Source organism: Orbicella faveolata, unplaced genomic scaffold (assembly GCF_042242905.1).
Source record: "Orbicella faveolata isolate gen_17 unplaced genomic scaffold, um_ofav_v1 contig_3, whole genome shotgun sequence".
In the NCBI taxonomy this organism is placed as follows: Eukaryota; Metazoa; Cnidaria; class Anthozoa; order Scleractinia; family Merulinidae; genus Orbicella; species Orbicella faveolata.
In genome coordinates this window covers 3,762,391-3,787,925 of record NW_028301558.1, presented here as the reverse complement: position 1 = coordinate 3,787,925, position 25,535 = coordinate 3,762,391, and the positions used below count along the sequence as shown (strand labels likewise).

The 25,535-nt window shown below is 40.6% G+C and overlaps 5 protein-coding genes and 1 long non-coding RNA gene across 6 annotated transcripts; 4 read left to right on the top strand and 2 right to left on the bottom strand.

Annotated features, from left to right (window-relative positions):
* Positions 1 to 226: 226 nt before the first annotated feature.
* On the bottom strand, positions 227 to 1,261 carry LOC149106099 (uncharacterized). Its single transcript, XM_089297849.1, has one exon. The coding sequence runs from the start codon at positions 1,222 to 1,224 to the stop codon at positions 241 to 243; it is 984 nt and encodes a 327-aa protein (XP_089153975.1). The 5' UTR covers positions 1,225 to 1,261; the 3' UTR covers positions 227 to 240.
* Positions 1,262 to 3,090: 1,829 nt separating this feature from the next.
* Positions 3,091 to 23,598, top strand: LOC110067064 (uncharacterized). Its single transcript, XM_020774346.2, has 5 exons — positions 3,091 to 3,269; positions 20,033 to 20,136; positions 21,310 to 21,486; positions 21,992 to 22,126; positions 23,312 to 23,598. Exons 2-5 carry the CDS (start codon positions 20,047 to 20,049, stop codon positions 23,405 to 23,407), a joined length of 498 nt encoding a protein of 165 aa, XP_020630005.1. The 5' UTR covers positions 3,091 to 3,269; positions 20,033 to 20,046; the 3' UTR covers positions 23,408 to 23,598.
* Positions 4,765 to 6,044, top strand: LOC149106098 (cell division protein kinase 2 homolog CRK1-like). The gene has a single exon (XM_089298216.1). The coding sequence runs from the start codon at positions 5,235 to 5,237 to the stop codon at positions 6,042 to 6,044; it is 810 nt and encodes a 269-aa protein (XP_089154342.1). The 5' UTR covers positions 4,765 to 5,234.
* On the top strand, positions 5,991 to 9,159 carry LOC149106097 (uncharacterized). Its single transcript, XM_089298362.1, has 6 exons — positions 5,991 to 6,352; positions 7,122 to 7,216; positions 7,602 to 7,757; positions 8,187 to 8,372; positions 8,596 to 8,739; positions 8,990 to 9,159. The coding sequence occupies exons 1-6, from the start codon at positions 6,054 to 6,056 to the stop codon at positions 9,157 to 9,159; spliced, it is 1,050 nt and encodes a 349-aa protein (XP_089154488.1). The 5' UTR covers positions 5,991 to 6,053.
* Positions 10,786 to 15,958, top strand: LOC110060519 (uncharacterized). Its single transcript, XM_089298714.1, has 3 exons — positions 10,786 to 11,225; positions 11,869 to 12,953; positions 13,837 to 15,958. Exons 1-3 carry the CDS (start codon positions 10,802 to 10,804, stop codon positions 15,406 to 15,408), a joined length of 3,081 nt encoding a protein of 1,026 aa, XP_089154840.1. The 5' UTR covers positions 10,786 to 10,801; the 3' UTR covers positions 15,409 to 15,958.
* On the bottom strand, positions 21,433 to 23,317 carry LOC149106096 (uncharacterized). Its single transcript, XR_016209718.1, has 2 exons — positions 22,262 to 23,317; positions 21,433 to 21,507 (listed from the first exon to the last, which is right to left on the bottom strand). It is a non-coding gene; the product is annotated as an uncharacterized LOC149106096 (long non-coding RNA).
* Positions 23,599 to 25,535: the final 1,937 nt, after the last annotated feature.

Here is a 25,535-nt window from a genome sequence, read left to right as displayed (position 1 = left end):
TATATATATATATATATATATATATATATATATATATATATATATATATATATATATATATATATTCATTAAATGTAGTTCAGGACTTCAGGAGTGATTCATCGTTTTATTGCTACAGACCTGTTTCGTATGGTCAACAAGTGACCACACTCATCAGGCAACATCAACGAATGACCGGTTAATTTAAATGCTGGCGGTTAAATACAAATTCAAATAGTTGCCATGGTGCTGATTATTGCGTTACGTTATCTTAAGGTTTTTGAGTACATATTTGTTTCTGTGAGGGCACGAAGTTGCTAATTCATTACGTTTGTTGAGGCTACATAGGTCTTTCCTGCAGATTATTAGAAATTTTTCGTAAAGACATAAACTGCATTTTTTAGTTACGTTGTTGTAAGGCTTGGATTTTCTGAGGACTTTCCATGCTATATTGAATGGTTTCTTGGCGTCTTTCAGTTTCCATACATGTTTTGACAGTTCGGTGCTGTTTCTTTTGTTGACGTGTCGGAAGGATGTTGTATGATTTCTGAAACGTTCTTTGAAGTTTGTTGCGAGTCCTACGTATGATTCTGTTTCTGTGTCGGTTGTTACGGTTGCTTGGTATACCACGTTCGTTTCAAGGCATTTACCTTGAAGGGGGCATTCGTCTTTTGTTCGGCAGTTGCACTGTTTGTTGGGTTGTTGTGTTGGGGCTGTGTTGTAATCGGAGAGGAGTGTTTTGTTGTGTGACGAGATAATGGATTTCATGTTGGGCATGCAGGAGTAGCTAAGCTTGAGCGTGTGTCTGTTGAAGATCTTGTTAAGTGGGTGGTTCTTTGGGAAGCATTTGTCGACTATGTGGAGGAACTTCTTTCCTAGGTTGGTTTTGACGTTGGAGTTCCATGGGGGATTGTACCAGGTGATGTTTCTCTTGCGGTTTCTCCTCGGTGTTTGTATGGGCTGATGGTTGTATGTCAATTTGTAGGTGTATCCGCTTTCATTTAGAGCTTTTTGGTACGGGGGTATGGCTTCGTCGAAAACCTTTTGGCTTGATGAGATGCTTGTTAGCCTTTTGTTTATGTTTTCTGGGATGTTCTTTAGTAGTTGCGGGGGGTGTCCCAACACAACAACCCAACAAACAGTGCAACTGCCGAACAAAAGACGAATGCCCCCTTCAAGGTAAATGCCTTGAAACGAACGTGGTATACCAAGCAACCGTAACAACCGACACAGAAACAGAATCATACGTAGGACTCGCAACAAACTTCAAAGAACGTTTCAGAAATCATATAACATCCTTCCGACACGTCAACAAAAGAAACAGCACCGAACTGTCAAAACATGTATGGAAACTGAAAGACGCCAAGAAACCATTCAATATAGCATGGAAAGTCCTCAGAAAATCCAAGCCTTACAACAACGTAACTAAAAAATGCAGTTTATGTCTTTACGAAAAATTTCTAATAATCTGCAGGAAAGACCTATGTAGCCTCAACAAACGTAATGAATTAGCAACTTCGTGCCCTCACAGAAACAGATATGTACTCAAAAACCTTAAGATAACGTAACGCAATAATCAGCACCATGGCAACTATTTGAATTTGTATTTAACCGCCAGCATTTAAATTAACCGGTCATTCGTTGATGTTGCCTGATGAGTGTGGTCACTTGTTGACCATACGAAACAGGTCTGTAGCAATAAAACGATGAATCACTTCTGAAGTCCTGAACTACATTTAATGAATATACTATGCTCCTCTAAGAGTTGAGCGCTTTTTGAAATCCATTCACCACAAGGAAATAGAATTTATATATATATATATTTATTTATTTATTTATTTAGAAATTTGAGGTATATTGGTATCAAATGGGGGCAAATATTGGGGTTTATATGGGGTATATTGGTGTCTCATTAACCACCCCCCCCCCCCGCCTTACCCTTCTCCAAGGCCAGACATGACAGATCGTGGAAACAGGTCTAGGGATTAGGCCATATCGGTCCAAAGATATCGGTCTTCTCAGGTTGTTGCGTGCGCGCGAAAACTGGAAAGCATTCCGGGTAAGAGCCCTGGCCAGGGACATTGTGTTGTGCTCCTGGGCAAGACATTTCACTGTCTGTCTCCACCCAGTTGTATAAATGGGTGCCGGAGAATTTAATGCCAGGGGTTAACCTTGCGATGGACTAGCATGCCATCCATCCCATCCCAGGGGGGAGTAGAAATACTCCTAGATGCTTTATGCAACGGAAAACGGGATGGACCACTTGGCCCGACGCGGACCTTCCATTTTAACCTAACCGCGCGTTGTTATAGTTCAGCGGTCCGTGAGACCATTGCACCGTTAAAACTAAGCTCATTCAGATTGTATTCTACAGGGTTTGTGTTGTGTATGTGGTGGCTGGTTGTAGTGTATCAAAATTAATCACGAGCACTTATATGGTGTTTTGGGTCGTCACGTACTGGATCGTTTTGGGAAATTCTGACAAGTATTTAAAGGATGAAAATTCTTGGAATGCTGCTATCCAACCTTTTGATCACCAGAAAAAATTAGAAGTCACCGAAAGTTCTGGTTAATTAGAGTTATTTTCGGACAGATTATGCCTCCATGGCACAAAAGACAAACTGATGACAAAAATTCCGATATCAACATTAATCTTGAGTAAACTTCGAGATATTTGAGTCCTCGAACCCCAATCTTTTCACCTAAAAATCTCACAGAGCATATAAAGGTAGCTAAGACAGTATTGATGTTAAAGAATGCCAAGATCTCCAAAACAGGTTACAATGTAAAGTCCCGCGCTGGGAACTGTTAAACTGCCTGAGTTTAATAATGTTCAATTTTGACTTGTCTCAGTTCTTGGCTTTTGCTAGTTTACTAGTTCTTACTGTAATAGTAGTAGTAATCTTTAACGAGGACACCAACATTACAGTAGAAGGGTCCTCGACTGTGCGCAAAAACAATGTCCCTTGTACAAAGGCAATGATAAGATAATGGTTACTTATTAAAACAAAGTTATGCGGCAAATTTAGCGGACCCTAAGCATTGTAGTCTGTCGTCAGAGGTTAAAGTCTTTAACCAATCACTCGTGTAGCAAATATTGAGCCTTGCCATGCATAACCTTACACAATTAGCATGTTTGATTGCTGTGTAATAATCAGACAACCGAACCGCAACGTTCTCGAGTATTCATCTGTCTTTTGAAGACTCGTGTTCTCTATTCAGTGTCTATTGTGGGATAAATCGAATCGAAGCTCCTTTTCCTCGCCTCATAGCAAAATTTTCACAAACAGGTAAGAAATGACAAGGATTGAGGGTTCGCTTATGTATTCTATAGGCGCTCGCGTCGAGGGCGTCTGTTTGCGTTTATAATTCAAATATTTCAAAACAAGTCAAAAAATGCTGGAGAAACCTTGATGGCAATAATCGAAAATGGAGGAAATTTGCAGTCTTTACTTAAAGCTAAGACTGTGACTGTGTATAAGTTATCTTACTTTCAAGGGCATTTGGTGAATGATTAAACCACATTAGTGTAACATCTGATGTTTTTGAAAGACACGTATTTTAGACACGATATGGTTCACTAGTTTCTACTCTACTCATAGTTCCGCTTACCTCTATGAAATTCTGATGCTAGAAACACGTCTCAAGTTTAGTAACAGACAGACATTATGGATCAGCCGTCCTGTTTAGGGTATACGACCCCAGTGATAAGATATGGCTATCTTTAAAAAGAGGAACGGGGAATCGGGGAATGGGAATGGGGAATGGGGAATGGGGAACGGGGAACGGGGAATCTTTAAAATGGGGAATCTTTAAAAGCGGGAATCTTTAAAATGGGGAATCTTTAAAAGCGGGAATCTTTAAAATGGGGAATCTTTAAAAGCGGGAATCTTTAAAACGGGGAATCTTTAAAAGCGGGAATCTTTAAAATGGGGAATCTTTAAAAGCGGGAATCTTTAAAACGGGGAATCTTTAAAAGCGGGAATCTTTAAAACGGGGAATCTTTAAAAGCGGGAATCTTTAAAATGGGGAATCTTTAAAAGCGGGAATCTTTAAAATGGGGAATCTTTAAAAGCGGGAATCTTTAAAATGGGGAATCTTTAAAATGGGGAATCTTTAAAATGGGGAATCTTTAAAATGGGGAATCTTTAAAATGGGGAATCTTTAAAATGGGGAATCTTTAAAATGGGGAATCTTTAAAATGGGGAATCTTTAAAAGCGGGAATCTTTAAAATGGGGAATCTTTAAAAGCGGGAATCTTTAAAATGGGGAATCTTTAAAATGGGGAATCTTTAAAATGGGGAATCTTTAAAATGGGGAATCTTTAAAATGGGGAATCTTTAAAATGGGGAATCTTTAAAAGCGAGAATCTCTGGGAATTATTATTCATTGTAATAATATCGCACGCTAAAGCATATCTGTTTAGCGGGCTAGTTAAGCGGTTCAAATCTCGATTCTTACTCTTTGAGATCTGCTACACCGACCGAAGAATTGATCCGCCTGAAGAATTGAACTCCGGACTGTGACGTTTTTAAATCGAGTTTCGCAGCGATAGATATTTGTCCTAGCGTTATCAAGTACTACTGGAAAGACATGCTACTTAACGACAAAAATATGGCACGCACAATGGGTTCTTGGTTTTGTGATAGACTACGCTTGAATTGGCGGCCGAGAGAGCTGTAATGTTTGTTAAAAAGGTGATGTACTTCATGGAAATTGGCTATCTGAACAGTATTAGAAAAAGTACTATTGTAATGTTTATGATTTTCTCACGCTTTTGTGGCAAACTCAGCGACAGATGTTTCTGTTGGTTTCCGGCCAGCATGGCGTCTCCATACAAATCTCTTGAAATGTGGTAAAAAGTTTGTCCGTATATCTTGCATAAGAAAAATGGCTCTGACCTGAATCCAGGCGAGAGTCTTAGCATATTTACTTTCTTTCTTTTCCCAGATTCTGTACTTTATCTATTGAACGGTTTTGATTTTGATTTATTTTGATTTTGATGTATTTTCAGTGGCGTGACACTGAAAACCAGCATACAGTAACTATATCCCGAACGATGTGCCGGCGGTATTTTTTGACATGATTTATCTTAGTTTACTTTTTAAGTCAAGAGTTGAGGAGAATTTACTATTTCATGTCAGTATTATAAGCTATCTGACACAGAAACTCTCATCGGTCGGTTGTTAGATATTTTGGCGGGAATTTCGCGTATAATTCGTCATTGTGTGCTTCATCATACCTCTTTCTACGCGATGCGGTCTTCCGAAGACAACTTCAAAATACCAATTGCTTTTACTTCCAAGAAAAAAAGAATCGGTCGCTTCGAAGATCTTCCGCAGTTTAAGTGGACTGACATCGGCAGACAAGATGTCATCGGGCAAGGGTCATTTGGAGCCGTTTTTGTCACCGAGTACACAAGGAGGAAGGACGGAGATTCTGCCAGGAAAGGTGAAACGGTTGTTGTAAAGAAATTGCTCGGGTCTTCACTCGACTTCATCGATGCGTTCGCCAAAGAGGCTAGGTTGTTGCACGACCTCAAGCACGACAACATCGTTGGATTCAAAGCTGTATGCCACGATCCAGTGGCAGTTATGCTGGAATATGTTTATTTTGACCTTAGCGTTTTCGGAGGAGAAGGCCAGGTCAGCTCACTAAAGGATTTTATGGCTTGCCTTGACACCCACAACTGCGAGGGTATTGAAGGATCCTTCATGACGAAGATCGCGTCCGATATTGCCGCTGGATTGCTTTATTTGCACGAAAGAGGGATTGCCCACCGAGATTTAAAACCAGCCAATGTCCTAGTGAGCAATCATCATTATCGCGAGGAGGAAGATCGCGATAAACTCGCTTATGCGTGGAGTCACCAGCCGGTTGTATGTAAGCTGACTGACTTTGGTGAGAGTAGGTCATTATTTCTTCAAACAAGATCTGTCTGCCAATCGAGAACTTTGGACATTGACAGGGGGACTGTACCCTTTATGGCTCCGGAAATACTTATCGGAGGTGACATTTCACGTGGGGGAGCCACAGTTGAGGATTTACTGCGAGTGGACATGTAGGCCTACGGGATGCTGCTTTTTAATTTATTAAACCCCTGTCTTCATCATCCGTTCCAAGAAGTCCTGAAGAAAGAGGACAATGGTGACACCAAAGAAAAGATTATCCGTTTCCACCGCAAAGGTGAAAGGTTAAAGCCAACTCAGAAGTATGCTAAGAGATGTCAATTGGAGTGGCGCAACGTTTGGAACGTATATCAAGCCTGCACAGTTGTCCAACCGTGTGGAAGACCAGATGCAACAAACGCCCTACGGTTGCTACATCGAGGTACTCGAGTCGGCTGCCTTCAGGGATCTATTCTCCAGGAAAGGTATGAGTTTCTTATTTAACCTTTGCTTTAATGATAGCCCTGTCAGGCAAATTGATGTTACCATGCCAACCACAAATAACAAACACTTCTCTGTGATCACTTCAACTGTGCAGCGTTTCAGCATTTGTATATTGTAGTTCTTTTATTTCTTCTCTCGTTTTGCGTTACGTTTTAATCAGTGTATGCAATTTATTAACTTATAACTAACTGCAAGATAGCGGTTAACAATAAATTAATGCGGTCATTGCGATACGGGTAAAAGACTTGCTAGTAGCTTGGGTTCTCCTTTCAAGTAATATCTGCTGGCGAAAAGTGCGCATTATGATGCATTTAAGGTGGCTGAACACAACCTTTATAGGTTGTAAGGGGCTACCATTCATTGGATGACTCTTTGTAGCTGTAAAGATGCAAAGTTGGCATGCACAGAATATATTCAGTTTGTGTGAAATATCGTGAATTCGTTATAAATGTTTAAGATTTCGATAGTTTATCAGAAAACTGTGTTCAGTCACCTTAAGGGCAATAACCTTCAAGGCTTCCTAGTACGTACACTTGGTTTACCAATTAACAGCAAAAATGAGAGTCAACCGCGAAGTTAATAAGGCTTGTTTGGTGAGCTTCAAACGTCAGTTGATAATGGGGAAGGGATGAGAGGTGAGGAACTGGAACGCACAAATTCTTTTTTTTTAGAGCAGCCAGATACCTGTGCATGATTATGTTGGATTAAGTGAAAACTGTTTCTCCTTTTTTTACCATTCCGATCATCTAGTGCAAGTGTTGCTTTTGCAAGTCAGGAAAAAGGGAACATTATAGAACCGAGCGAGGAAGAATGTTCAGCGTCAAGCCAAAATTTCAACGGTAAAGGTAGGCTTGTTTTATAGTCATTTTACTTAACAATAAGTAATAGTTTTAAAGAATGGAAAAAAATAAGTTTAATGAAATACGATGTATTCAATGATGGCGAAGGGACCCTGGTGCCGTTGTGCGAGAAAATCAAGTCTGTATTGGTTTAGAGCTTTCTTCAAAAAACTAAATTCACACATGACCCACAGAAGGCCAAGCGTCCAGTGCGTATCCCTGTTAGGTTCCCCAGGTCAATCAAATAAGAGTACTGTTACTCCAACCTGGCTGGTTGGCTTGTACATCGTTTGTTTCTTATGCTAATAGATGTATGTAAGTTTCTTCTAATTTACGTAACGGTATTACGTGGCGTGCCAAAGTAGAATTAAACGTTGTCTTCCCTACTTAGATGGTACTCATGCTGAGAACTCGTGGATTCTCTTGAAACAATCCCAGCGAAATAATGGAAACAACAACGAAAGCCAAGATGAACGGGAAATGAAAACAAATCAGAACAGTGTGAATCTTCCGCCGGCGAGTCGAGAGCAGCCCAATTATTCTCAAGGTAAGGTCATGTTGAAAAACCTGAACGCACCGCTTGATTGTGGTATCAAGTGAGTGTAAAACCTTCCGCCACTTTTCAAAAACGGATAGCGCTAAGGTGTAAATCAATTTGCACTTTGAGACTGAAAAGGAGAACCTGGTTTAATCTACTGTATATACACAGGATAAATCACTATCCAGAGGATGAGTTGTGGGGAAACTAATTAAAATTTACCTAACTGTGTGATACTGTTCTCCACTTTGTGAACAAATGGCCCCAGGTGATAGGAAAAACCATGTCTAATACTTACAGAATGACGGTCGAACAGTGGAGAGAGCTGTTTTGGGGCCGGGTTTGGACCCGGTCAATTTGAGCCCTGAATGTAAAACATTTTAACGTAACGTACCTTCTCTGCGGAAGCAAAAGTAGGATATTATCCTTTTCCTTTAGGTTTTGCGAATGCAGGCCACTCCGGGATTCACGTGGGACATTCCCAGCAAAATAACGAAAACAGCAAGAAAAGCAAAGATGAGAGAGAAATAAACAGGAAGAAAAAAGTGGGGGAAAGTCCATCGTCGAGTCAAGAACGGCACAATGAAGCGGAAGGGAAGTGCATGCCGATAAAACTGAACGCAGGTAATGAATAGAAAAACGTGGACAGTTCAATATAGTACTGTGTCAGATGCTTTAAGAGTGTCTTCCCGAACATGCAGGGAACTGTGATCAACGTTGGTAATTGAGGGTGGAGCCTCAAGTTTCTGACTTTCATGATCAATACCATGAGGCTGTTTGTTACGATAACGTAAGCTTCGTTTTTTCGTTTTTAACCAACACTGAAGTATTTCCTTGTTCCTTTTAGCTGTTACGAATGCTGGCCAACCCTGCTTACAGGGAAAACAATCCCAAGGAAAAAATCGAAACGGCAAGGAAAGTAAAGATGAGAGTGCAATAAACAGAAAGAAACCTCCGGCGTCCGGTCAAGAACAGCACAATTATGCGGAAGGTAAGTGTATCGCGGCAAAACACACCTTGGCCCATGTCGACGTAGAAAAACTTGGACATTTAATTATAGTACTGTGTCAGATGCTTTAAGAGTGTATTCCGTTACGTGAAGAGAACTTTGATCAACGTTATTACTTCAGGATAAAGCCTCACGTTTCTGATTACCGTCAAGAACATAACGCTTTATGTTAGGATGACGTTATTTCCGTTGTTTTGTTAGGGAAACTGAAGAATTGTCTTGTTCCTTTTAGATGTTGCGAATGCTGGCCAACCCGGGTTACAGGGAAAACAATCCCAGGGAAATAATGAAAGCAACGACGACAGTGAAGATACCCGGGAAATGAACACCGAGCAAAACAGGGTCAACTGTTCCGCTTCGAGTCAACAACAACACAGTAAGGGTAAGGGTATCCTGGAATAACTATGTGCAAGACTTGATTCACCCAACTCGCAAGTGAAAAAAAATAGAGAGGTGAAAATACTATATCAGATGCTGTAAGAGACTCCTGACAATGAGGAGTACTGTTGTCAGCGATGTAAATACAAGGTGAAAGACTAGATAGCCGAGGATCGTTCCTTTTCTAGGATACCGTTTCGTTCAATTTTTTATCCATACTAAAGCATTGTCCTTTCCCTTCAGACGTTACCAATGCTGGCCAATCCAGGATTCTTGAGGAACATTACCAGCGAAATAGTGAAAACAGCTGCGACAGCAGAGGTGAAAGTAGTATGAATGTTGAGAGGTTGTCGCGTAAGGACCCGTACAATGAAGGTAAGCGTTCAGTTCTAGCACACTAACTCACTTAAATGATTTATAGCAGAATTTTAGTTAATAAGCAGGACATGTTGGTAATTCGTGGTAAAGGAGAATTTTCCCTTGCAAGCTGAGCGACGCTTTTTCTAGTGACGATTTTTCACTGAAAACAAGAACCAAAATAATCAATGGTACCACCTAAAATCGAAGGGAAAAATCTCACAGAAAAAATGATTGTGGATGTGGGCTTTTCATTTGTCTGCCTTTTGCGATGTTGTGGATATATGTTGAAAGTCTTCTGTTTTTCATTTTCTTTTTGGACGAAACATTGCCCCCAAAAAATCAATTTCCTCTATCCATTAGATGATATGACGGCTGTTCACTCATGGCTTCAAGCGGAGCACTCTCAGAGACACGACTTAACTACAAGTGACATAGGCGAAGATGTTAGTGACATTTTTATTGTGAAGATGCCCTGGGAAATGGACAAGACGGATGCGAAGGTAGACAACGCCAACACTGACTCATGTGTAAGTGTCGCTTTTTTCTTACGCATAAACACTATACGGAATTTTAAAGTGCTCAGATTAAATTCTATCCGCCCAAATAGGCCCCTCCTGATTCATTCCTCTCCCTTAGCCCCACTCAGCCCCCTCCCTTCGCCATCGATAAAAAGTTAAATAGCTTGAAAACCGTTCAAGCCATGATCACCAAACTTAGGCCTTCTTTTTCCTACCGAGAAATTGCCCTTTTCCTGTAAAAAAGGATTTAAGAGCAACAATGAATATCGTATGATTGTTAGCTGACAACATCGGGTTTTATTTTCATTTTCAGGCTGATTCATGTAAAGATCATTCAATTACGAGAAAAACAGACAGTCCGTGCACAGTGAGAGAAGTATCAAGGTATGAAACGTCAGGAAGACTGAGCTGAAATGTCAATGACGCTTTTCAACATCATCACAGTATCATCCCTACATAGTATAGCATTGTAGAGTATGGACACGAAGTACATGAGTACTAGTACGAGACTGTATTGCAATAAGAAAACCGGCTATAGACTACTACGTTTCGGTCCATGTCACGGTTTGGGGTGGAGTGGTTGAGTTCTGGGTCGAGCACCACAATAGTGAACAGACTAGAATATCGCAGGTCTCTCAGTAGACTTACCCACGGGTCGCGTTGAGATTTCTTTTAAGCGCTTGAACGTGACATTGTTCTAACCAATGGGACTGAGTATTTAGTACACTATGCACTGATACGTTTTTAACTCGTTTGTTTACAGTGATTGTGAGTCAGAGGATGTCGATATGGAGACCTTACAGCCGACTGGAATTCCATACAAAGGAGATGCCTCTGTTCCCGTTTTCAGTTGGAGTAAAACGGCTTACACCGGCCAGACGTTAGTTAAGCTACTCTTAACGCAGTATGAACCCGAATTTATGTGCGTTTCCCAGCCTGTAAATGTGGAAAATAATGTCTCTTTCCTGGTGGACTGCTCCAAATTACACAACCAAGAAGACCTAAAGTGCGACGATATGGGCGTGTGGAAACACAAAGGGTCGCCGAAAAGATTTTTCTTTGTTGAGAGGAACAGACACAACGATATCATAAGTATTGTGCCTGTTACGGAAAAAGATCATGAGCAGGATAAAGGAGTATACATGCTAAGAAGATCGTATTCCGAGAACGCTTCTGACAGCAGTGTACGCAAGGTGGTCGCGACATTAACAGGTTAGGGCCATTGCTTTTTAATGGTGTATGACGGGCTTATGGTGTATGGGGAGGGAGCCTCTGTTCTGAAAAAGGACCCTTCCACCTTCTCTAAATCAAATTTCTGTACCTGACAACAATGTGATCAATCCAAGTCCAAACAACCCGCACAGAGTATTATGTGCCAGTTTTGAACAGACCTTTAACTATTAAGACAAGACAATACAATATGACAGCGTAAAACTCTAAAGGGCTTAACAAAGTACACAACAGTTTTAAGGTGTGGTTTAACCCTGTGATACGATTCTCGATGTCTTCAGTTCGCCTTGTCGATATTTAGATAATTGACGATTATCCATGATAATTTCATGTGAAAACTTTAGATTTTCTTGGCAGAAGGCTACTTTAACTTATCGATTTTCATGGCCCAATTCCATACCTGGATTCATTTCATTATGTCTAGGTTGTGCTTTACCGACGTGATAGACTCCCTGGTTCTGCAGAGAATATAAACTTAGAATGTCTTTCCGAAAAAGCCACGCACTCTTGTGGTTATTGTTTGACTCAATGATACACACTCTATATTGTCTCGGTAATAATGTACGTAATGCAGGATGTGCTCTTCAATTGACTTAACCGTTTATGGTCTTTTGCTCCTCTTTAGATAACAAGGGCAGGACGTTGCCAAATACAGTAGTACAGTACTTGTTCAAGGGCGAAGAGCATGGAATACGTCTAATTAGACCACACGGAAACGCTAAGAAGAAAAAATCCTATAGGCGTGTGCTATCGAGCACTCGCGATAAACTAAAGGAATCAGCGTTTATCAAGGGCAAGACTGCCAGAGAATCTCTTGATGATGTATATCGTTCAGTGGGAGACGTGACCAAAGCCAGATCCGTGGGACAGCTTCCACGAGGACCAGCTGACTTGTACAATGCGCGTCATTCCGCCAAGAAATCAGCTCCCGAAACCTTTCAAGGTGAGAACGGTGTTACTACAAATGGTACGAAAGAACAAGTCAGCCTGAGTAATGTGTGGACACTCCTAGAGCGTGCCAAACGAGAAGAAGAAGCGTCCAAAGATGCAGTCTTTATTCGCGAATGCTCCATTCACCCAGACCTGTTTCTTGTTTTGGCCAATGACCGACAATTGCAACAGATCAGCCAGTTCTGCACCAACCCAAACGAGTTCTGTGTCTTTGGCATTGATCCAACGTTTAATATCTTTGATAAGAACATCAGCCTTACAGTCACCACCTACCGTAATCTGAGATTGGAGAGCAAAAGCACTAATAAGCCACCAGTGTTCATAGGTCCACTTCTGATGCACCAACACAAAGACTGGAAGACATACTCTAAGTTTGCACATACATTAATTGCGGAGAAACCACAGCTTGAGGGAATATTAGCATGCGGGACTGACGGCGAAAAAGCATTGATGGAGGGCTTCAAAAGAAACCTTCGCTTTGCAGTGTTTCTGAGGTGTTTCCTCCACTTCAAGGACAATATTAAAAGGGAACTTACCAGCAGAGGCCTAGACGAGAAAGTTCGGAAGCAATTCGTAGAAGAGATATTCGGCAAGCAAGAGGGAAATGTTAAATTTTACGGACTCGTAGATTGCAATTCAGAAGACGAATTTGAGACCAAACTCGAAGTGTTAAAAGAGGTGTGGGAAGAAAGGGAAAAGACCTCGGGATCAAAGGGCAGCTCACAGTCGTCGTTCTACAACTGGTTTCGAAAAGAAAAGGTATGAAATGAAATTCTTTTGCACGGTGACGTTCGCAATCTTCAGGAAATTTCCTTTTATTATCATTAAGAAGCTTTGTGATGGTATTTCATGTCTTGAAATCAAAATTGTGCATTTAATCAAGAGTACGGCCATATTGTTGGACCAAAAATGGTCTAAAAGATTCAAACGTATAATATGTCAAGTGAATTCTTCTACGGTTGACGCGAGTGCGCATGTTCTTTGTTAAAGTCCACTCCCGATAACTCCAACTTTCAGGAGAAGTCGACAAAAAATTAGACTTATCCGAAATCTCGACTTCTTGGAAGTTCGGTGAAAATAGCCGGGAGTAAGGAGACAAACAGTTTTTACTGCACAGTGAACATTTTAAACACAGTAAGTGGTAGGAATGTTAAGTGAAAATTGAAAGATACCTCTAGATTATAAATCTGTACCTAACGTAACAAAACACGACCTAAATAGAGCATGCGGTGTACTATTTTGAGAAGAAAAGACGTTTTACGTCATATTTGTGACAAACAACATCATCGTCCACTAGTAAACTATATGGCTACAAAACGTGAAAATGAAATGAAATAATGTTACAGACGCCTGGTCACTGTTTTTTTCCTCGATTTTCTTGAAAGGTTCAAATCGTGATTCGCGTTATAGACGGTAAAAGATAGTATAGTATATACTACATATAGTATATAGTAAAGTATGGTGAAGTACATGAGGCTATGACTCAGACATTCCCATTTTTGGTTTAAATTATAGATATATCTATGGACATACATGTTTTCTTCTGGGCTATGAAATGCTCCTCTCCTCATCGCTCACCTTATATACATCCACATACACACACCGATAATCAAACTCCTTAAACGTGCGTTTGTTTCGCCAGGCCGACGACATGAAGGATTCTATGCTGAAGTCAGTTAGGATTGATGCGGGACTGGGCAACCCTCCATCGGAGTACACCAACAATGACCCTGAGGCAGCGAACTTTATGATCAAGCATGGGCTGCACTTCGATGCCAAGAAACCGCACGAGTTTATCCAAGAGATAAAGAACATTATCGAAACGCAGCAACGTAACGAGGACCGTGCGGTCTTTGGAAAAGGTCCATTCCAAATTCGAGAAGGTTTTAAATATCTTGTCGTCGATGACGTAATGTGGGCACAGTTGACTCATGAGCAACGTATGAGAAAACTGTCCACATTTCTCAAGGCAGAAATAGACGACAGGAAAGACCCCATCCAGGACCCAATGGAAGCAGCGCCCATTGATACTCCTCCATCTCTCACCATCGATGCAAAAAACAGTGGTATAACCACCATACCCGCTGCTATCCTCGAAGCGATGTTCCAGAAGGCGGCAAATTTGAGAGCAACACCAGGAAAGATCATCCCGAAACCTGGGGCAACAGATGGATCTTTCATAGTTGCCGGGGTATGCAACAAAATACACGTTGTTACCCCAGGTAAAGGTGGTTCTTTGGTCTGCGACCGTGGTTGTGTAAACCACTCCACAAAAATGTGCGAGCATACCCTTGCAGTGGCGCAATTCACCGACAAGTTAGAGGGGTTTATCAACTGGTATAGGCGATCAAGAAGAGGTCCTAAGATGCTAGACATGGCCGTTAGCGGAGGTCCAAAATGTGCAGGAAAAAAGCCAAGCAAACGGAAGAGGACAAACGCCAAATCTCAGCCTGTTCACGAAACCGTTGATTTACTTGAAGATCCGTCAACGCATTCTCCTAAACATGCTAAGGAGGATTTCCATGTACTTCACGATCAGCGCCCCTCGATGGCGTTCGGCAATCAATTACATGCAATGCATGTAAATCACCAAAGCAGTGGGTTAGCAACCCTGAATCAGGGCCATACCCCGCCAGGCCTCGACTCAAGTTCAGCCCAGTCTTCTGCTCCCCATAACCCGATCGGTTCGAACAACATTTTGCACCCAGCTGTTGGTCTGTCAAACGGTGGTTTCCTAGCAAGTCACGGTCAGTACCCCTCTTCATTTAATAATCAAAATATCGCATTACCAAGACACTTGGGGGTTCAAAACCCCAGCGTCATTTACTCAAGTCAACAGCAGCAGTGCTATGCAGGTCAAGTTGTTGGAATGCCGGGTCCAAACACCAGTTCTTTCCAGCTAAAGTGGGTAGCAGGTACTAAAGTTACACGATGTTATGGGTGCGGTGGCGACATTCAGAACCCTCCTTTGGGAGCACCAGAAGATATCGTTATAGTGTATAGGGACATTCGGCGATATCGTGATCGATACACTGGTCAGCTACACTGCACAGAAACGCCACAAAACGTCCATTTCCATCTTCGCATTGCCTGCGTGCGCGCGAGATATCCCCATTTTACGGGAAGTTGCCTGTCGGTTCCAATGGAATTTGCAGTACGTTTCGGGGTGGAACACGTTGGCAGGCTCATGTCGGAGTTTGGGTGGACCCCATAATTCCCCTTTTAGATTGCGAAGCATATTTCAAAGTCAAGCCTGGACAAGTAAACTTTTGCTGTCAATAACGCAGCAATGGAGCCATAAATACACAGTAACGGAAATTTTCTTTCATGAAGCTTTTTGCATTTCTTTGTTCAGGGTCGGCCTCGAAGAAGTAGTGGCGGGACAGGGAATCAAATCAGATGGAATTAAGATTATTTATCTGGAGAGTAGAAGGTTTCGATGAAAATTTGAAGTAAAAATTCAGCGAACTAATCTATTACGTCATTACGAAATTGCTTGGGGATAGACACGGCAAAGTTGAGTTGGTCTTGACAATCTAGTGTTTTTGCGGTGTTAAGGCGTTTGATAACGGCTTCCGGCACTAACATTTTGCTGGATCAATAATAGCAAACTTTAAAACAAACTTTTAAAGTGCCTGCATGATACTTCCGTTGTTTGGCTGTTCCGGTTTGTTTTGCAAAATTTGGGAAAATTTTTGTCTAATGTGCTAATGTCCGTTTCATAATTATAGTGACATTATAGAAAATTCATGTCACGGGGCCTGTTTTCGGGTTATAAGCATTTAAATCTAATCGATTATAGTGTTGCTTTAGTACTCTGTTACTTGAAGAAAAAGACATGAATTTTATAACAAATAACTAGGCGTTCGTTTGATACGTTTGGTTTAGCGTAAACTGTAAAGGACTGGTATTATTGATCCATCAAGGTATGAATGCTGGAAATACTATCCGCGGAAATAATTAGCCGCCACCTAAGAAGCAGGCGTTTCGTTATGTCACATACGCAATGCGTCGTATGGCACGCTAAAGATGTGAAATGGTTTCCTACGAAAGGTCTAACACGACATAAGGGCAGGACCTTTGCAGTTAGCATAACTTAGGGGAAAAAAAACGCATTTGTCTATTTTGTCATTTCATGGCACAGTTTATGCATCCGACGCAACCTCGGCGGGAACGGGTCGCAAAAGAATCACCCAGCACATTTCGAAAAGTTTGAACACTGTATAAGACTTGCGAAAAGGTGGCCTTTCACGGCGTGAGGAAACAAAATATGTCAATTGTTTTCCTGAAGTCCTTTATTTCATTTGTAAATAGGAGTCAGTAAACCGATAGACTTATTGTTATAGCGATCAGTCTTACATATATTGCTTTACATGTAGCAGTGCCCAGTGGCTAACCCTTTTAGGGTAATTTTAGACAATGTTTTTTAAGACCGCGTGCAAAGAAAAAAGATAACACTATCATGGCCATCTATAATACGTTCCTGCGTAGGCAATCACATTGCATAGATGTCATTTGGTCACGCACTCAAAACATAGACGCTTAGTTTGCATGGTGCTAGTTATTTAGTTGAATTACATTTCGTGTTCTGTTCGGTTATCAGCAACGTTCTTGTTCGTTAATTATAATAATTTGTAAATTTCAGAGATGTATAAGAAAAGCTGAAAACACGAGTTTTCTTCTTGAGGACAATTTAATGCGGACTTGTTTTAATGAAGAATATGTTATTTATGTGTTTCTGGGGACGCATGAAACTTCCCAGTAACAAGGTGCAGTACAGAATCTGGGAAAAGAAAGAAAGTAAATATGCTAAGACTCCCGCCTGGATTCAGGTCAGAGCCATTTTTCTTATGCAAGATATACGGACAAACTTTTTACCACATTTCAAGAGATTTGTATGGAGACGCCATGCTGGCCGGAAACCAACAGAAACATCTGTCGCTGAGTTTGCCACAAAAGCGTGAGAAAATCATAAACATTACAATAGTACTTTTTCTAATACTGTTCAGATAGCCAATTTCCATGAAGTACATCACCTTTTTAACAAACATTACAGCTCTCTCGGCCGCCAATTCAAGCGTAGTCTATCACAAAACCAAGAACCCATTGTGCGTGCCATATTTTTGTCGTTAAGTAGCATGTCTTTCCAGTAGTACTTGATAACGCTAGGACAAATATCTATCGCTGCGAAACTCGATTTAAAAACGTCACAGTCCGGAGTTCAATTCTTCAGGCGGATCAATTCTTCGGTCGGTGTAGCAGATCTCAAAGAGTAAGAATCGAGATTTGAACCGCTTAACTAGCCCGCTAAACAGATATGCTTTAGCGTGCGATATTATTACAATGAATAATAATTCCCAGAGATTCTCGCTTTTAAAGATTCCCCATTTTAGAGATTCCCGCTTTTAAAGATTCCCCATTTTAAAGATTCCCCATTTTAAAGATTCCCCATTTTAAAGATTCCCCATTTTAAAGATTCCCCATTTTAAAGATTCCCCATTTTAAAGATTCCCCATTTTAAAGATTCCCCATTTTAAAGATTCCCCATTTTAAAGATTCCCCATTTTAAAGATTCCCCATTTTAAAGATTCCCGCTTTTAAAGATTCCCCATTTTAAAGATTCCCGCTTTTAAAGATTCCCCATTTTAAAGATTCCCGCTTTTAAAGATTCCCCATTTTAAAGATTCCCGCTTTTAAAGATTCCCCATTTTAAAGATTCCCCATTTTAAAGATTCCCCATTTTAAAGATTCCCCATTTTAAAGATTCCCCATTTTAAAGATTCCCGCTTTTAAAGATTCCCCATTTTAAAGATTCCCGCTTTTAAAGATTCCCCATTTTAAAGATTCCCGCTTTTAAAGATTCCCCATTTTAAAGATTCCCGCTTTTAAAGATTCCCCGTTTTAAAGATTCCCGCTTTTAAAGATTCCCCATTTTAAAGATTCCCGCTTTTAAAGATTCCCCGTTTTAAAGATTCCCGCTTTTAAAGATTCCCCATTTTAAAGATTCCTGCTTTTAAAGATTCCCCATTTTAAAGATTCCCCGTTCCCCGTTCCCCATTCCCCATTCCCATTCCCCGATTCCCCGTTCCCCTTTTTAAAGATAGCCGATAAGATATTGGGAAATATAATTTCGGACATGTGTTATCTTATATTGTACACCGACCTTGGCATAATATATTTCGATAACTCATTAATGTAACAAAAGCCGAGAATTTTTCACGATTCATTTTGCAAAAGTAATTAACCGTAGTTTATCTCGTTGAATTTTCGAAGAAGGGCTAGTTTGTACACCTTTTATATTCTGAAAATGAGGCTCAAGGTAGATCAAGGTACGCGGCTGAACGTGTGACGATTAGTGAATTTTTATTTCATCGAGTGAACCACGAACCCTCTTAGAGCGGTTTCCGCAAGTAATGGCATTTGTTTTTAAGTCCCGTTTAATTTAGCTGAGCTCTCTAATTTATGTTAAACTCTCTAATTCCCCTAATTGTGAAATTCGTGTGGTCTCAAAGTTAATATATAGCTCACTGCAAAATCGCGAGAAGACTGGGAGAATATGTTAATTACATGTAGTTATTTTAGCGCCGTACGTGAATTACAAAAACACTAGACTAAATAGCAAAAGACCTAAACTGAGGGTCTGTTAGACTCTGGCGGTTTGGCATTTCAAGCCAATTTTGAGTGTCCGTTTTTGGGTACATTCACATTTATCTGGCGGTTAGCTTAAGCTCGCGCCTAGCTCGCGGTTTTCGGTTTTTGCATGTTTTCGCGGCGTCATTCATACAGAGTTAAGAGGCAAAGAAGAAGTCATTTAATAGACACCAAAATTTTTTGTTCGCTGGTTACTGAATAGAGGTAGAAACAATTGTGGCCTCTGTGAGGAGAAATACGGTTATTTAGATAACATATCGAAAATAATTTCTTATTGCTGTTACTAAAGATCGCTTGTTATGATTACCGCTCCATTAGTACGGCAGATTCGGTTTTTAGGAGAAAACGAAAGCGGTTTCGAAGCAACAAAATATGACGGTTCGCGGAAAGTACGAGACTCTAGAGACCCTATTGATTGCAAAGACATGTTGCCCAGTGTAATGAGCAATCCAACCAAGCTTGATAGTTTGCACTGTGCTGGAAACAAAAAATGACGAAATGAAGCGAGGCTTGAAATTAATGACCTGTCTACTCAATTGATGAGCAAAGTCTTCAGTTTCGCGATGTTTCGTCAGTTGTTATTTCTGAGGTGGCTTAAAAAAACCACTGTAACGATGTATTCCCGCCATAATGTTGCGGATCTCTGAATTGTAAATTATACTTACATTATTTGGTGCTTTGGAGTGGGGCAGTGAAATATTGCGCTTCGATAATCCATCAAATATTTTCACTCGTGCGCGATGGGTCTAAACGCGTCACGTGACTGAATATGCTCCAGCTAAAACTGAGTAATATGCGAGTGATATTTCCCAATTTTAAAAACTGCGCATGTTGCGAGAAATATTTGAAGGATAATAAACACAATTGCCTCGATTCAATTTGGCCCGAAAATATGCTTATATTGATATTTGTTCTTGGACAGTATATCTGATTTGGTTCTCAAAGCTCGCAGTTTTCCTCGAGCTACGCTCTCGGAAAATTGTTCGCTTCTTGGAACAGATAATGTCCGCGGACAAATATCCGAGCATATTTTTCCGCCAAATGGATGCTATTGTTTAATTATCCTACAGTGACTGTGGTGTGATACTGTTGTTTACCGTTCCACCCTTTATACCACAAAAGGCATATAGTAACGAGAACGCACAGCATTTAACCTAAACCACAGACTGTTTTTTTTTTATCATCAGGTTCACGACACAGGATGAGCAGCTATCCAGAAAATGATAAAACCGTTGTCATCAACGGTGACTATGTCCTGTCCGTGCGGGGATTCCTCAAGATTATCGAAAGTGTAAGTGAAACAGATGTGAAATATGGCCCGGAATGTTAGCCGGAGGTAAAGTGATCAAGACACGGCTGAACTGTCAAATATTTTCATTCAAATAATACTCAAAGAGCCTGACCATTGATTTAGCCTTGCGTACTTCAAATATTTTCTTTCCGAACTTGTGCGAAGGAAAGTTTTGATTACGCCGAGCTGGTTCCATGCATCACATGGGCCATTTGCTGAAATCAGGACTGAAGCTAATCCGGATTTGGGGTAGGATTTAACATCAACCTCCAATTCAGTGGCAAACAGTTATTGTAAAATATTATTTTACCCGCTCCATTTGAGATTAAGGCATTCATGGCATGCGTGTTTTGTTCCGACTCAGTTACAACAAAAAAATGTCAGGACCCGTGGGAAATGGCAGTCCTCAAAACAAAATTATCCCAACAGGCGAAAAAAAGCTTGTTCTTTTTTAAGCGCTCAAATCTGATACTCATAGAGAAATGATGACGTCAGAACGCCTTGCCTGATGACAGTACCGAACAACCTCAGACTTGCGCTTAAATCCTTAAGGAGACACATGCAGCCCGTAATTTTTATCTTAGATATCTTTTATTCGGATCCTGGAACGAGAAAATAGCAGCAAATCAAATATAAGAGGTAAAGAGTCTCTGAAGTTTACAGCTTGGTACGAAATGCTTCCGGGTGGAATCGGAGCCAATGGGGAAGACGTTGAGCCCGCGATTAAGGTCGTAATACAATCGCTCTTTCTTGCTTATAACGAAGCAGAAACGAAGCATACGAAATGGTATCGGAGACCTCGTCGAGGCGATATACGTTCTGACCTCTTCAGTCGTCTATATTTCTCCGCACTAGTAGTTTTATTTAAGCCATTTATTATTTCTCGGCATAAGAAGCAAGGAGGAGGGTCTGATATCGATGGGGACGCTGTTTTTTTCAGTTATCAGTTTAATTTTCGGCAGTCAGTCACAATCTCTCATTTCTCATTTCTCATTTTTTTATTTCCAAGTGCATTTTGCAGATCTCAGATCTCAACTGTTAAAAAACCCCGCACTACATTTCTCGCCCGACAGTTGAAATTTAGACCAGTTCTCATACAATTAAACCCCATCCACAACCAAGAAACTGTGTTGGCTCTTCGTTTCATCTCATTTCATTGCTCTTCTTTTATAGATACTCCTGCTGGTGGCCTTCATATTTGGTCAGCTTTATAGATCGTTTTACAGTCCGCCTCATCTTCCCTTCTTTTTCGTGGCTGTGTTTACTGGATTCATTCTCCTGCTGGCATTCTACCTCTTCTTTTTTTTCTCTTTGGATAAACAGTTTGATACTTTTAACTGGTATCTTTTGGTAAGTGTAGATGGAATTGACCTAATACCAAAAAAGAAAGAAATACTCAATGAGGGTTTTGAACTTTTTCTCTGTTCATCCCTCAGAAAAAAACAAAACACAAAAAACAAAAAACAAAACAAAACAAAAACCAGCACTTTAAAGTCCAATTCGATCTCAAAACAGTGGACGAAGAGCCCCTCTGCAGGACGTGCCCCTGCAAATTATTTATCTATTTACCATTTTTTTTTTACCACTTTCATACTTTCGCGATACTTCACTATCAGCTTAACCATAGCATTTTGTTCTCGCGAGTGCTTTGAATCTTCATTCAAAATGGTGAGGTGACAAGCGCTGAACAATCCTAGGTTTAGGAAACACCCGGGGAGGGCCGGGGAGAAAAGAATTGAAGTATAGTCAGGCTGTGAAATTCTAGTCCTTTCTTGCTGTGCGTTCGCTTCAAGATTTTAGTACCAAAGAATGTTTCACAGGCAATTTCCTTCATCATTTCTGTGTCTCATTATAGGATATCATCTTCTGTGGCTGTCTAGCCGTGTTCCTTATAGCAAGCGCTGGACTTCTTGTTCGAGAGGCTGACCTTAAAGAAAGGCATGGAACTCAATTCACAAATTGGCTTTATGATAGACTGGTCACTGCTGTGGTACGTAACACCACATTTCCTTTTTTATTATAAGCAGCTGTAAGACTAAAGCATAACTATTATTGGGGAGCTTAAGCAATGACGACGGCGACTCCGGGGACGACAGAGGCTGGTAAAAATGAATTTATATTTTACCTTCGAATTTCGCAATTGTGTAGATCTGTTCAGTGCGCCGTCTCAGAGCCTGCTCAAGGTAAATATCCAACGCCACCGTTCAATTCCAAATGAAAATACGAGAAAATTAGCCGCCGTCATTTCAAGTTGTTGTTGTGCAGAGGTTGTTCTTCTGCTTGTTTGGTAGCGTTCTCGTTGCCGTTGCCGTCGTGGTTTGGTGAAGCTCTCTAATGGACACCGGCTGTAAGGGCTGCATCCTACGCTGCACATAATGCCCTTCAAGTCATTTATTTTTTTATTGTATTAATATTAGTATTAGTATAGTTTTTTAGCACTGTCCCCTAATTAGTATGGTGTTTTTATTCCCGGGCTATAAGATTTTTTGACACTTTAATAAAGTTCTCACTCACACTCACGCTCACTCACTACGTGGAGGAGTTGTTCGAACTTCAGGAGTACAAAAACAGAAATCCCACAGACAATTAAAAGTGTATTTTTGAAATGACTGAAATCGACTTTTGTTTGGTCTACTGTACGAGTGTCCTCTCTTTATTATTATTTAGACCACGTAACAGGAAGAAAATGACAGCTATTCACAAATGCTGAAACGCCTGCTCCAGGGGGCGGGACGGAAATTTTGAAAAGAATCACTAAAAACTACCAAAATCCTGCTTTGTGGGTGTGGCTTGAAATTTTTTTCACCCCTAAGAGGTACTAACCGACACTTTCATAATTTTCAAAGCGATGAATACTTTGTAAATGAAAAAAAAAAAAAAAAATTAGTGAAATCAGTTGATTGTCAAATATCTCCTGACATATTTTTTTCGGCTCAATGCCCTAAAGGGTATTGCGAAAGCTCTCGCCATTGAACTTTTGAGACTGAACGTCCTAAGAGGTTCAAAAACTGCGTTTTTAACCCTTAAAAGGTATGACGAGAACCTCCGTCCTTTTTATATGTAAGTCCCCCCCCGGCGCCTGTTACGCAGGCTAGAAAGACGGGGCGTACATGTATAAGTGACTCTTACTAGTTTACACGCGTTTTATAACTATTTGCGTTTCTTTTCTTTTCAGGTTCTTGCATTTGTTGTTGTGCTACTGCTCATCATAGATATCATTGTGAGCTTGGTCCAGTACCGTCGCTTAAAGCGAAGGCAAGCGGAACAATAAACCGGGAAACTTTTGTCACCTCGAGTTTACTCTCCAGACGCGTTGTGTGACAACACAAAAATCAACTGCTTGACTGCGTGAAGCTCCTCAGAACTCCAAATTTACATTGTCGTATTGAAGATGGTTTGGCCTCATTTTAAGCTTAAAGACTGAAAAGTGTTAATAAAACGTTACCTATGTTTTCTAGTTCATCACAGATATCTTATTTTTTAACAAATGATTGTTATTAAGAAAACCATTGTTGTCAGGAAAAGCAACTACGATAAAAAAAAATTTTTGCAGCGCAAAATTCAGGGCTTTAAGAGGCGTACTCTATAAGATTCGAGGTCGGCCACGGTATCTCACCGATTTGGCTGAAATTTTGCATGTGGTCTTGCTTTGGGGTCCTAACTACGAAATAGACGTTTTAAAAAACCTCGAATCTTTAAAAAGTTCTGTTAAATTTTACTTTGGTAGTTCCGAACATGGCCGGTTTCGGTCGGCCCCGAATGGGCGCCAACATGTCGGATCAAAGGACTTCTTGTCATCGTTCAACCATTAATGCGGCCTAAAAGAGCTATTTTTGTCTCACATTCTATGTCAAATACTTCTCTGAAATAAAACGATTCTGACGATTTGGTCATGACCGAGCGAAAAGTTGTTAGTGTACTTCCACGTTACTTTTGAGAGGCACATAAATTTACTGTAAATCGAAAGGATTGACAGTTTACTATTTAACCTGGACGTAGAGCTTTTATTGCAAGTTTGACAGAAGAAATAAAAAATGTGCAACTTCTTTAGCACGAGAGAAATAAAACTAAACAGGTGTGACCATTGTACGATTATTAACCAACCGTGTAACCGTTATTTCTGGTTTTCACTGTCACGCCATAGAAAATAAAAATCGCAAGCATTCAATAAATTAAGTGAAGAATCTGGTACATGATTGATGATTGATGTAAACACAACCTCACCAAGATGTAGGTCTGTGCGGTTTTTCATTCCCGCGTTATTCGGAGAGATGTTACGCCCATGCAAATTTATAGAGCTTTTAACAGAGACCCTCGGAGAGGCAAACATCTGTCATTGAGTTTTGTTATTAAAACGAAAAGCTATTACTCTACAGCCCCGACAGATTGAAATTTATACTTCTTCTAGTGCAAGAACTGTTCAGTGAGCAAAACCTCATCTTTTGACCTACGCGAAAGCCTTCTAGGACTGCCATTTCAATATCACGCAACGCGTAAACTTGAAAATTCAAGGATGCTCTATATCGCAAAATGAAGAACCCTGTCGAAATAACACTAGCTATAGCCACAAGCCCACAAGTACGCATTGCGGACCGTTTATTTTTTTCTGCCCTGAGAGCACGAGTCACGAAATAAAAGGCTTACAGTACCCGTTCTACGAGGCATTTGTTGCCACTTTGAACTAAAGATCAATTCAAAATCACAGCAACTACTCCGTCGACAAGCACCATACGTAGAGATATTGGAGAAACATGTGCGAGCTCGTTCTTGTTTTGACATGCAACTGCAAGCTGATCATTTCAATTGTGTCGCATACCTTGTAAAGAGAGATTGTTTTGCCCGCTGGTGGAGCTTCCCCATATCGCCGCCAACCAACCCAACTCCGTTTACCCTGTCGCCAACTGTCACTACGTCCGGTAAGATTACGCGATGGGAGAGATCGTAACGACGGTCTTCAGTCTCTGGCGTATCCTGGTAATGCTAACTTTAAGAATTCACAACATCTCACTGAACGAGCTACTTAGGTTTCCACTGTACATGTATCAACGTTTCTTCAGTACAGTGTTTCAATGTTAGTAAGGATCGATAAACTATCTTTTTTTGATACGCCCTTAATTACGCTAGCCAATGCAATTTCAAATTTTTGCTCAGAATAACGCGCAGCTTTCATCATCGCAGACTGTTAAAATGCTATCAAATAGTGGGGACTCCCAAGGGAAACAACAATACACTGATAAGAGACGGACAATTTGTTCTTTGAGGACAGTCACGTATTTTCTGATAAAAAAATTGTCAGTCGCCTTTAACGGCTTGGCAAAAGTTGTTTCCCTCCTGAAGGTTCAGGAAGGTTTGTTTTAGCATTTGTTCCAAGATCCCAACAGTAGCAAGCTAGGGTTTGG

Coding starts and splice junctions, on each gene's coding strand:
- LOC149106099 (XM_089297849.1), bottom strand. CDS start 1,224: ATGATTCTGTTTCTGTGTCGGTTGTTACGGTTGCTTGGTATACCACGT.
- LOC149106098 (XM_089298216.1), top strand. CDS start 5,235: ATGCGGTCTTCCGAAGACAACTTCAAAATACCAATTGCTTTTACTTCC.
- LOC149106097 (XM_089298362.1), top strand. CDS start 6,054: ATGCTGCTTTTTAATTTATTAAACCCCTGTCTTCATCATCCGTTCCAA. Junction 7,217..7,601: donor CCAAAATTTCAACGGTAAAG/GTAGGCTTGTTT, acceptor TTCCCTACTTAG/ATGGTACTCATGCTGAGAAC. Junction 8,740..8,989: donor ACAGCACAATTATGCGGAAG/GTAAGTGTATCG, acceptor TGTTCCTTTTAG/ATGTTGCGAATGCTGGCCAA.
- LOC110060519 (XM_089298714.1), top strand. CDS start 10,802: ATGGAGACCTTACAGCCGACTGGAATTCCATACAAAGGAGATGCCTCT. Junction 11,226..11,868: donor GGTGGTCGCGACATTAACAG/GTTAGGGCCATT, acceptor GCTCCTCTTTAG/ATAACAAGGGCAGGACGTTG. Junction 12,954..13,836: donor ACTGGTTTCGAAAAGAAAAG/GTATGAAATGAA, acceptor TTGTTTCGCCAG/GCCGACGACATGAAGGATTC.
- LOC110067064 (XM_020774346.2), top strand. CDS start 20,047: ATGAGCAGCTATCCAGAAAATGATAAAACCGTTGTCATCAACGGTGAC. Junction 21,487..21,991: donor CTTTTAACTGGTATCTTTTG/GTAAGTGTAGAT, acceptor GTCTCATTATAG/GATATCATCTTCTGTGGCTG. Junction 22,127..23,311: donor ATAGACTGGTCACTGCTGTG/GTACGTAACACC, acceptor TTTTCTTTTCAG/GTTCTTGCATTTGTTGTTGT.